General features: G+C 56.7%; 1 protein-coding gene across 2 annotated transcripts in view; it reads left to right on the top strand.

The window, feature by feature from the left end:
• The window catches only part of PDXK (pyridoxal (pyridoxine, vitamin B6) kinase), a 26,243-nt gene that overhangs the window by 9,728 nt on the left and 6,487 nt on the right, over positions 1–10,028 (top strand). Inside the window, exons 2-5 of one of the 2 annotated variants that reach the window (XM_010834903.1) lie at positions 4,145–4,204; positions 7,744–7,848; positions 8,400–8,483; positions 9,220–9,266. In XM_010834903.1, the coding sequence (XP_010833205.1) occupies positions 4,145–4,204; positions 7,744–7,848; positions 8,400–8,483; positions 9,220–9,266 (296 nt within the window). The remainder of the gene's footprint in view (positions 1–4,144; positions 4,205–7,743; positions 7,849–8,399; positions 8,484–9,219; positions 9,267–10,028) is intronic. The other variant, XM_010834904.1, reaches the window with a different exon arrangement.

Genomic DNA, 10,028 nt, shown 5'->3' with positions numbered 1-10,028 from the left:
CTTGGAGCCAAGATCCCTGTTTCAGACTTGGGGGAGCTCACAGAGGCCCAGAGGCAGAAGGACTTTGGGGTTTCAGAGAGTGTGTGGAATTCAGTTGGTGGGACGCACAGCCTGGGGTTTGGGCCTCATTCCACGGGTAACCCTCGAAGGTTGGTGTCTGCGGGGTGCTTTGGGGAGCAGGGGAAGGACAGCACAGAGGCTCCCTGGATGGGAGCTAGGACTTGAAACAGGCCCGCTTGAGAATTCCAGCAGCACCTGCCCCTGGCTGCACTGGGCTGGGGACAGTGGGGGAGGGGGGGGTTAGGCCCGAGATGGTGCTCTCCCTGATCTCTGAAGGCCTCCCCTCCCCTCCCCTTCCCATGCTGAACTAGCCAATTCTTCCTCTTTTTTCTTAAAATGAGTCTTGTTGCTGGTAAATGGTGAAAAGCTGGCAGGGGTGGGGCAGGGCCGATTTCCCTGGTGTAATTCTGCCAGCTGACCAGCTGCCAGCCTGGGTTGGAAGACAGGCTGAGTGGCCGCTGGAGCCAAGGATGTGGCCGCAGCTGATCGGGGTGGGAGCTGGGGCAGGTACCAGACTTACTGGTGTACAGGTCACTGGAGCCAGGTGAGCTAGCTTTGTGGCTGCACGGTGGCCTTGCTCCCCACGCAGCCTGCGTGCTCAGGGCCAGCAGAGCGCTGAGAACTCTCCTTCAGGACACGTGGACATCCTCTTCCGCCTGTCAGAGAACTTTGCTTGGCTTGTTTTCAAGTGGAAATGTAGTTGATTTACGATGCTGTGCTAATTTCAGGAGTATAGCACGGTGACCCGGTTAATACGTGTGTGTTCTTTTCCATGATAGTTTATTATAAGACACTGAATATAATTCCTATGTTATAGAGTAAATCCTTGCTGTTTATCTTCTAGATGTAGTGACATGTCCGGATATTCTTAACTGATCCCTTGCCCTGCTTCCTTTCCCCATAAGTTTGTTTTCTGTGTCTGTGAGTGTGTTTCTGGTTTTGTATTATTTTTTAGTATCCATATATATGTGATATCATATAATATTTGTCTTTCTTTGTCTGACTTCACTTAGTATATAATCTCTACATCCATCCATGTTGCTGCAAATAGCATTATTTCATTCCCTGCTTATGGCTGAGTACTATTTCATTAGTATCACCAACTCTATGAACATGAATTTGAGCAAACTCTAGGAGATGGTGAAGGACAGGGAAGCCTGGTGTGCTGCAGACCACGGGGTCGCAAAGGGTCAGACAGGACTCAGTGACTGACCACCACGTCTTCCACTTGTTGGTCACATCGTTTGCACGTATTCTCCCAGCCCATAGATTGTCTTTTTGGTTTGTTTATGGTTTCCTTTGCTGTGGAGAAGCATTCAAGTTCGATTACGTCCCATTTGTTTGTTTTTGCCTTTATTTCTCTTAGGAAAAGAGAACTCTGCTCCTAAGGGTGCATGTGAATAGACTGGACTCCCTGGTGGCTCCACCCACACTCAGTGGGGTTGTGTAAGGGCAAGCACGGGGAGAGGGGTGAGTGCGGGGAAGTGGAGCCGGGGCTCTTTACATCTGACTGGTTTCCTTTGCTGTTACTCCTCATGCTCAGTAACTGTTTGCCCTGCATTCTTTTGTTCTCTGAAGATCATTAGTTACCGAGACCTGTTCAAGGGCAAGCGCTGTGACCAGGCCCGGGTCACAACATGGCTTAGACCAAACGTCACGCCTGGTTCTTTCTCCAGGGCCCGCCTCCCCTGTCTGCTTACAGTCGGGACTTAAAGCTCAGGGAGACGGGATGTTTACGGCTATGCGATGGGGGTGCTGGGAGCAATGGAGAGATCACAGAGTGGATTCAGCTGCTTCCGGGGGCCCCTCCTCGTGGGTAAAGAAAACCGGGGCTGGGGAAGGTGACCAGCAGGGGCAGGACCCTCCACCTCTGGTCTCCCTCCACCCCTCCCGACCCCTGTGTCCCATCAGAAGCCCCTAGCTGAGCACAGATGTGCCATCCAGGGTCCCAGCCCCAGATCCCAGAGCTGAGCACAGAAGCAGAGGTTTGAGTTGGAAGACGAGGTGTTAACAACAGGCACCTCCTTTCTCTGGGGTCTCCCGTTTCCCATCAGGGAGCCGGGCCCTGTGTCTTGGCTTTTTGCTGCACCTGCCCAACCCTGCACGAGGCTTTGACAGGGCCCCTCACACGAGCCTATCATGCCAACAAATAAGCTGCTGGTGTGTGAAATGGAGATGTCAGCCCGGCGCTTAGCGCTATCGTTTAAAAACAGAAAATAGCTGCTTCGCGTGTGCTGGCTCTGAAGGACTAATTATCTACGCTTCCAGAAGCAATGGAGCGAGGTATTCTGGCAGGATTTGCAGGATTTGTGTCATCGTTGCTTCAAATCTGTTTCTTTGGAGTTGATTAGAATTTAGGGATCTGAAATACCGTGAGCTCTGTCTGTCTAGGAGGCCCTGAAATCTGGCAAGAAAATTCGCAAATTGCCAGTTTTAACTTTCTAGGTTAGACTGTGGAATTTTTTCTTGATTTAAGTCCTCATAATACTGGCTTTTTAGAAAGACTTCATAAGTGTACAGCTCAATGAGTTCACAAAAGGAGCATGCCTGGTAACCACAGCCCCCATGAAGAGCTGGGGTGTGGCCCATATCCACACCTGGGGACCCTCAGTCCTGCTCTGATACCCGCAGAGACAGACACTCTTGTGGCCAGAGAGCTTTGCTTGTTTGGGGACATTGAGGTGACACCCAGAAGTTGTTGGTGTTCAGGTGAAGGCAAGGGGGGAGGGTTTGGTAAGTTCCTGGTGGACAGGAAGTGGGGGACAGCCAGGGACTGTCTGTCCACTGGACCAGTTACGGCAAAGGGCCTTTGTTCTCATCTTCAGTGGAGGGAGCATGCCCGAAGGTCAGGGGCCACGTCTAATGGGGGTCCCGGCAGTGGGTCCTGAGGCTCACTCTGCGCACCCTAGCCTCATCTTCCCGCCCCCCGGTCAGCGGTGGCACCTCCGCCCCCATCAGCAGTGGAGCTCAGGGACAAGCACCTGACTCCCGGGGCCCCTCACACTGTCTGCCACACTCCCCACCCTGCAGGGCACCATCTTCTCACTTCCCTCAGTGTGGCTTCTTTGCTGGGGTTGCTGGTGGAAGTGAACCTCCCAGCTGAGACCTGGCTGGGCATAGGGAGGGAACTGGGGACCGGGGCCGGGGTGCAGAGTGAGGGGCTCGTGAGAGTGTCATGAGTGGTGTGTCTGGTGAACACGTGACTCCTCATCAGACCCTGCTTTGTGCTGCCAGCCCCAGAGCACCGGGTCTCGACTGCGTGTAGAAGAGGGGTAGGGAGAGAGGGCATAGAGAGGGGTCAGGTGAGCCCAGGAGAGGAGGAGGGAGCGTGGGATCTCGACCTCCTGTAAAAAGTGGGGAGCATAGATGAGGGTCAGGCGAGTCCGGGAGAGGAGGGACCTTCTGGGCAGACAGGTGGCCCCTGCAGCCTTGTGCGGGCAGGTGCCAGGCACCAGAACCCACCCTCGCCTCCCTTACCCGCTGTGTCCCCAGAGCTCTGGAGAGGCTGCTGACGCAGATGGGCGTCCAAGCCCCAGCAATGGCTGGGTGACCTGAGCTGGGGCCAGTGAGGCTGGCCCAGTGGGGTGGAGTCCCTGTTGTCTGGGGGCGGGTCTGTGGCTGCAGTTGTCTCTGGATCTTGGGCCCCAGCCGGGCGCCTTTCTCCCCAGCTGACCTGGGAGAATGCAGGGGCTACAAGCCTGGCTCCCAGGGAGGGAGTGAGAGCCCTTGGCCTCATCCCCCGATCCGATCCGTGTGGGGGCCTCAGCAGAGAGGGCCTGACTGCCCTCTTAGTGTTTGAACAGATGGATCCCGTGCTGGTCTTTGAGCATTTTCATTTGGTGGCAGTTCCAGCAGGTGGGCCATGGCCTCTGAGCCTTGGCCTTTGGGGCTGGCTGGTCCCCACGCTCCCCATCACCTCCATGCTCATCCCTGCAGTTGTGGGTGCCGAGGCTGCGCTGGGGAGACCCTCCTCCTGTTCTCCAGGTCGGAGACCCTCCTGCCTGCCCCAGGCCGTGTCAGGCACCTGCCATGTGTCAGTGCAGGCCCGCCAGCTCTCTTACGCCTGCTCCTTCTCTGTCCATCTTGCAGGTTTTGGGGTTTGAGGTCGATGCAGTGAACTCTGTCCAGTTTTCAAACCACACAGGTAAGGTGTTGGTCTCAGCCATCCTGGCAGAGCTGGATGTGGGCATGGGAAGTGGTCCCTTAGATTCGGAGAGCTGCCCCCCTCATCTTACAGACAATAGAGCATGTGGGGGGTGAGTTTGCCAGCTCCACGTTTAACTCAGCTCAGCTGCTTTGGTGGCTGGACGACCCAGGTGGGTGACATGACGTCTGGTCCCCAGTTTCCTCCTTGAGCTGAGGTTGGTGATCCAAGCACCTGCTCAGGGGGCCCCCCCACCTGGGTGACACCGTGGGCTGGAGCACTGCCACAAGCTCTTGCTTCTCTGAACATCGGTGCCAAATCGAATCTCAGAGATAGTTCTGAGTGAAGTAGAAAGGGAGAGCTTTATTGCTTTGCCAGGCAAAGGGGGACACAGTGGGCTCATACCCTCAAAACCCAGTGTCCCAACTTGGGGAAGACAGTGACAAGTTTTATGGTAAAAGAGGGAGTGATCAGATCGACATTCTTCTGAGGGGTGGGTGGTGAGCTAAGTAAGAGTCAACATCATCAACCTTCAGGTCCAGCTGGTCTGGGGTCTGCATGCTTGTGGGCAGCATACCAAGGTTAATCGTTAACTTTTCCCACCTGGAGTGGCTTTCGGTATCTGCAAAAACAGCTCGGAGACATTGTTGTGTGTACTCTGGCGATGGAGAAACAGGACCTTGCCCAAGGCTGCTCTTGACTGTTTCTCCCTGGTCTCGCATCCCCTCCCTTCCCTAATGTGAACAACTGCTTGAATCCGCCCACTGGAACTCGGAAGGTCATGGAGGCCGAGTGAAGGCTGTTTTCTATAATCAAAGAGATGAGGGCACCGAAAGGCCTTGTGCCGAGGAACCCCACCGGGCCCTGATGGTATTAGGAGGAGAGAAGGTTCTGGCTTTCTCTATTAAGACCCCGAGCCTCGGGGACCCCGTGTGAGTGTGTCTCTGTGTACGGGGACCCAAGGGCAGCCCGTGGGATTGCTGGCTCGGATTCATGAGGTCTCGGCCCTTGGAAAGCCCTTGAAACACCAGGCAAGGGCCCTGTGGCCTCGGATCCGCCCTGCCCTGAGTTAATGGCATCAGGGGGACAAAGCCTCTCAGTTCTTAGAAATGTCACCACGTCCCTTCTTTGAAGTTACTATGAACCCAGACGGAATCTCGGAGCACAGAACGTCCCAGAAGCTCTGGCAGGTGGCCCAGCATCAGATATGCGGAAAGGTGCCTGGTTCTTGGCGGGAGTGGGTAACAGACATCAATGGAGGAGGAACTATGCTGGGTTCAGATGGAGAACATACCGCTCTCAGTAAAAAGCCTTTCCTGCCATTGCTTCCCCCAGTGTACTGGGCACAATGACATTTGGACGCGTCCCCAGAAGTTGTCAGTCCAGTGAACCTCCCCAGAGCTTATAGGTTTTACCGCCCTCTTTTTTGCTTTTTTCTTTTTGTTTTTAAAGTAAAAGAGCCAATTTGGCTTAGACTTTAAGCCTCCCCTCCAAGGCAGCCCCTGCCTGCGGCCAGCATTCTCCAGTTGCTCCTTCAGCAGGGCTTTCCTGTTACGGGCTATCCCAGCCCTTGGGCAGTGGCTGGGAGGAGCTGGATGGGGCTGGAGGTCGGTGGGTGAGGCAGGCCAGCCGTCCAGCAGGTAGAGTTCAGAGTGTGACTGTGGTTGTAATCCACTGCCAGCCTGGTGGTGTCCCCCCCTGGGGGGCGGGATCAGGTGCACAGGAAGGAGCTGGGACCCTTGGGGTCAGCCTCCGCGGTTTCTTTCATTTGTAAATTGTAAGTTGAGCGGCATGGATGGAGGGCCCCAGTGCCCATCTTTCAGAAGGGTCTCCTGAGTTAGGAGAGGAGAGATAGGGCTGTGGTGGGAATTGGAGGGGTGGTGCGGAGGGCGGGCGGGGATGCGCTCTGAACATTGTGAGCCTGAACCTTCTCATCTCGTTAGGAAGTTGGCCTCCCGGGTGGGAGTGGGGGGTGTTTGAGACCCCGCAGGGGCTGACTTGCGTGTTACGGACTGCAGTGTGTCCCCTCGATTCACCTGTCAAGGTCCTGACTCCTGGAACCTCAAATGTGGCTGTTTAGAGATGAGGCCTTTAAAGAGGTAGTTAAAGGTAAGTGGGGTCACTGGGGTGGCCCTGCTCCCATCTGACTGGTGTCCTTAGAGGAGATCAGGACACAGACACACACATGGATGACCACGTGAGGACGGAGGAGGAGCCGGCCCTGCGACACCTCGATCCTGGACTCTGGCCTCGAGGACCACAGAGGCCTGTGGTTCTCCATCATAGCAATCCTCGGACAAGAACGCGGTACACATGCGGTGGGGTCAAGCCCCACGATGTCGGGAATTCCCTGGTGGTCCACTGGTTAGGATTTGGTGCTTTCACCGCCAGGTGTCCAGGTTCAGTCCCTGGTTTGGGAACTGAGATCCCACAAGATCTGCACAACGAGAACCACAACAAACAACCCACCCTGTCTGGAAGGATGTTCAGAAAACCACGGGTCAGGAGTGACTGGTTCCTCCCACCTGGACCATGGAATTCTGTGGCAGCAACACTTGTGGGGATCCAGCCAGGGCTGCCGGCTCTTAGCAGAACCAGAACCTGTGGGGACACCCTGCTGAGGGATGGTCACCTTGCCTCAGGACCCTCCCTGCTCCTGCCCCTCCTGGCCCGTGAATGGGGATCCACCAGAGGCCATGCTTTCCTGGAGAATAGCTGATGGGTTGTTGGGCGTTGCCCCGTGTGCTTTTTCAGAGGCTGCTCTGCGGCGGCCAGGCCCTCACCCCATGCGCACATGGAGAGCCCTGCAGCCCCTTCGCCAGGCCCACAGCCGGTCCTGTACTTGTGGTCGGTACTCAACTCTGTTGTTGCAGAAATCAGGCCTTCCGAGGCTCTACCTTATGTCTTTAGAAACCCATCCATTCATGGGGTACCTCTTGGCATTAGGGCCGCCAGGGACAAACTTGCCATGAGTGGACTTCGGGGTGTCCTTGGTGGGTGACTAGGTGAGGGCCCACTGCCTGCCTGGGTAGGGGCTTCACCTGGGTGCCTGTTGGGCCAAGAACCCAGGCTGCAGCCTCTTTCCAGTTCATGTCTGGCTCTCGGTCGGGATTTGCCCTGAGACTTGGATAGGTTTCAGCTCACCTTGGATGGGAGCGGGGCTGCGAGAAGCTCCTACCTGCCAGGGTGCCCAGGTGACTGTTCAAGCCACTTGGCCTGGATAGGGGACGCACACAGCTGAGTCTGGCAAAGCTGGGGACCGTGACGTGTGGGGCCACCCCCAGGTGCACCACTGAAGGATGGGCAGAAATCACGCAGTCCTGCGAACCATCTGTCAGTGCAACGCAGGCAGCACAGGTGTCGTTAGGGGCTGCCGAGTGGGCCTCACTGCACTGGAAGGGCAGGGGGGTCCCCGACTCAGTGATAGCAACCCCAGGATGTGCTTTGAGGGGCACCCGCCTAGTCTCTGTGCCCAGGTGACGTCATGCAGCATCGGGGCCTCACGTGGTCTGCTCTGCCCCCCACCCCACCCCCACCAGGCTACTCACACTGGAAGGGCCAAGTGCTGAACTCAGACGAGCTCCAGGAGCTGTACGACGGGCTGAAGCTGAACAGCGTGAATCAGTATGACTATGTGCTCACAGGTGAGCCCAGGGGTGTGGACGGGAAACCAGGCCTGCCTCCTGCCCAGGTGGGCTGGTGGGGAGACCCAGAGCACCCCAACCCGGCTGCTCCCTCTCCTGCCACCCGCGAGGAGGGACGGTCGCGCCTCCAGGAGGAGCTCAGTGGGGCCCTCGTGACTGCCACGTCCGGGTAGTGACCTTGGGGGTCCTGGCTGTGCCGCATCTCCACACCGGGGTCCCCGTGCCCATGGCTGGGGACAGGTACAGTGTTGGGAAGAGGTCAGGGATGAAAACACTCCTGTGAGCAACGTGCTGGCCTGTGGTGTGTAATCCCACGTAGTTGCGTTTATTTATACGTGTGGTGAGATGTGAACATGCTTACTCTGTAAAGTGGAGGGGAGGAAGGAAAATGCTGCCCACTCACCCATGGTGTCCCCTGGGTGCCTGCAGTTGGGACGCTTGTCTTGGCGGCGGATCTGGGCTCTGCCAACCACTCTCCAGGCAGGTAGCTGTGGTGGCGCTGTGTCTCCTCTGCCGAGGTTGGGTGACAAGAGTCTCTGTCCCTCCCTAAGGCTACACACGAGACAAGTCCTTCCTGGCCATGGTGGTGGACATCGTGCAGGAGCTGAAGCAGCAGAACCCCAGGCTCGTGTATGGTAGGTGCTGGGGTGCTCTTCCTTCTGGGTGCCCCAACTCCATGTTCTGCCCCTCCCGGCACTTGGGCTCTATCACAGCTGGGCCTCCAGGGACGAGAGCCTGAAAGGCATCTTCACCGTGAATCTGGTGTCGGTCTGGGGTGCGTGAGAGAGGCTGTGATCAGTGTCAGGTTGGGTGTGTATGTGAGACCACCCTGTCCCTGGAGGGTTAGGATGAGAGACTCCCCAGGTGGGGCCCCGACAGAAAATGTAAAATGCCAGGTAAGGAGGAAAATGAGGATGGGGGTGCTGTGTTTTCCCGTTTTATTTTTTTAAACACGTATTTATCTTTGGCAGTGCCAGGCCGGCATTGCGCCTAGGCTCTCTTGCCGCAGCACGTGGGGGCTGCTGTCGGTTGTGCTGCTCAGGCTTCTCACTGCGGTGGGCTTTCGTTGTTGTGGAGAACGGGCTGTAAGGCACTGGGGCTTCGGTAGCTGCGGTATGTGGGCTCCCGGGCTCTGGAGCAGGGGCTCTGTAGTTGTGGTGCAGAGGCTTAGTTGCTCCACAGCACGTGGGATCTTCCTGGACCAGGGATTGACCATGTCTCCTGCACTGGCAGGCAGATTCTTAACCACTGGGCCTCCAGAGAAGTGCACTTTGCCTGTTGTAGCTGCGTGTGTGGAACTTCACCAGACAAGCCTGGGGGCTCCTCTGGACAGCCACAGGTTTGCTGACGAGGTGCACTTTGTATCCACAGTGTGCGACCCCGTGATGGGAGACCAGCGCAACGGAGAAGGCGCCATGGTTAGTGCGTCCCCGCGTGTTCAGGGGAGGTCAGCCGGGCTGGGCACGCGTGCCCTCTAGGTGTCTGCCTGGGCGAGATGCTGCTTGCAGACCTGAAGGCTGCCCTGTCAGGAAGGAGCAGCGGGGCTGGCAGAAGGGGTTCTGTGGAGGCCCAAGAGCAGGGGTTTTAGGGCCGTGCGTCCTGCTCAAGCAGCTGCAGATAATCTGCAAAAGGATGAACCTGGCTGTTTTCTAATCAGATTTTAGGTGTGGGCACTTGAGCTTAAATTTGCTCGTTTTCACATGTCACAAAATGTTGTTCAGTCGCTAAGTTATATCCGACTCTTTGCGACCCCATGGACTGCAGCACGCCAGGCTTCCCTGTCCGTCACCATCTCCTTGAGTTTGCTCAAACTCGTGTCCATTGAGTCAGTAACGCTGTCTAATCATCTCACCCTGTGCTGCCCCCTTCTTTTGCCTTCAGTCACAAAGTACTGGTTTCCTTTTGACTCCCCCCCTACCCCCTACGACCATTTAAAACCATAGAAGTCACTCTTAGCCCACCAATGACACACCAGCTGGCAATGGGCCTGGGCTCCGGCCCCTGACCAGGGGTAGAGTGGATGGTGTCCTCATGGAGAGGGGGTGGAGAGCTGCTGGTGGGGACCTGACCTGGATCATCAGGACGGAAGGGCTCTCCCAGCCCTGCCTTGGGGTCCCTGCAGCACAAGCCCTGCTAAGTTGTCCTGCCCCCGCCCCCATGGGTCAGCCTGCCCCCTTCCC

Source organism: Bison bison, unplaced genomic scaffold (genome assembly GCF_000754665.1).
Source record: "Bison bison bison isolate TAMUID 2011002044 unplaced genomic scaffold, Bison_UMD1.0 scf7180017864037, whole genome shotgun sequence".
In the NCBI taxonomy this organism is placed as follows: domain Eukaryota; kingdom Metazoa; phylum Chordata; class Mammalia; order Artiodactyla; family Bovidae; genus Bison; species Bison bison.
The sequence above is the reverse complement of the archived record's forward strand: the minus strand, read 5'-3'. Positions and strand labels throughout refer to the sequence as shown.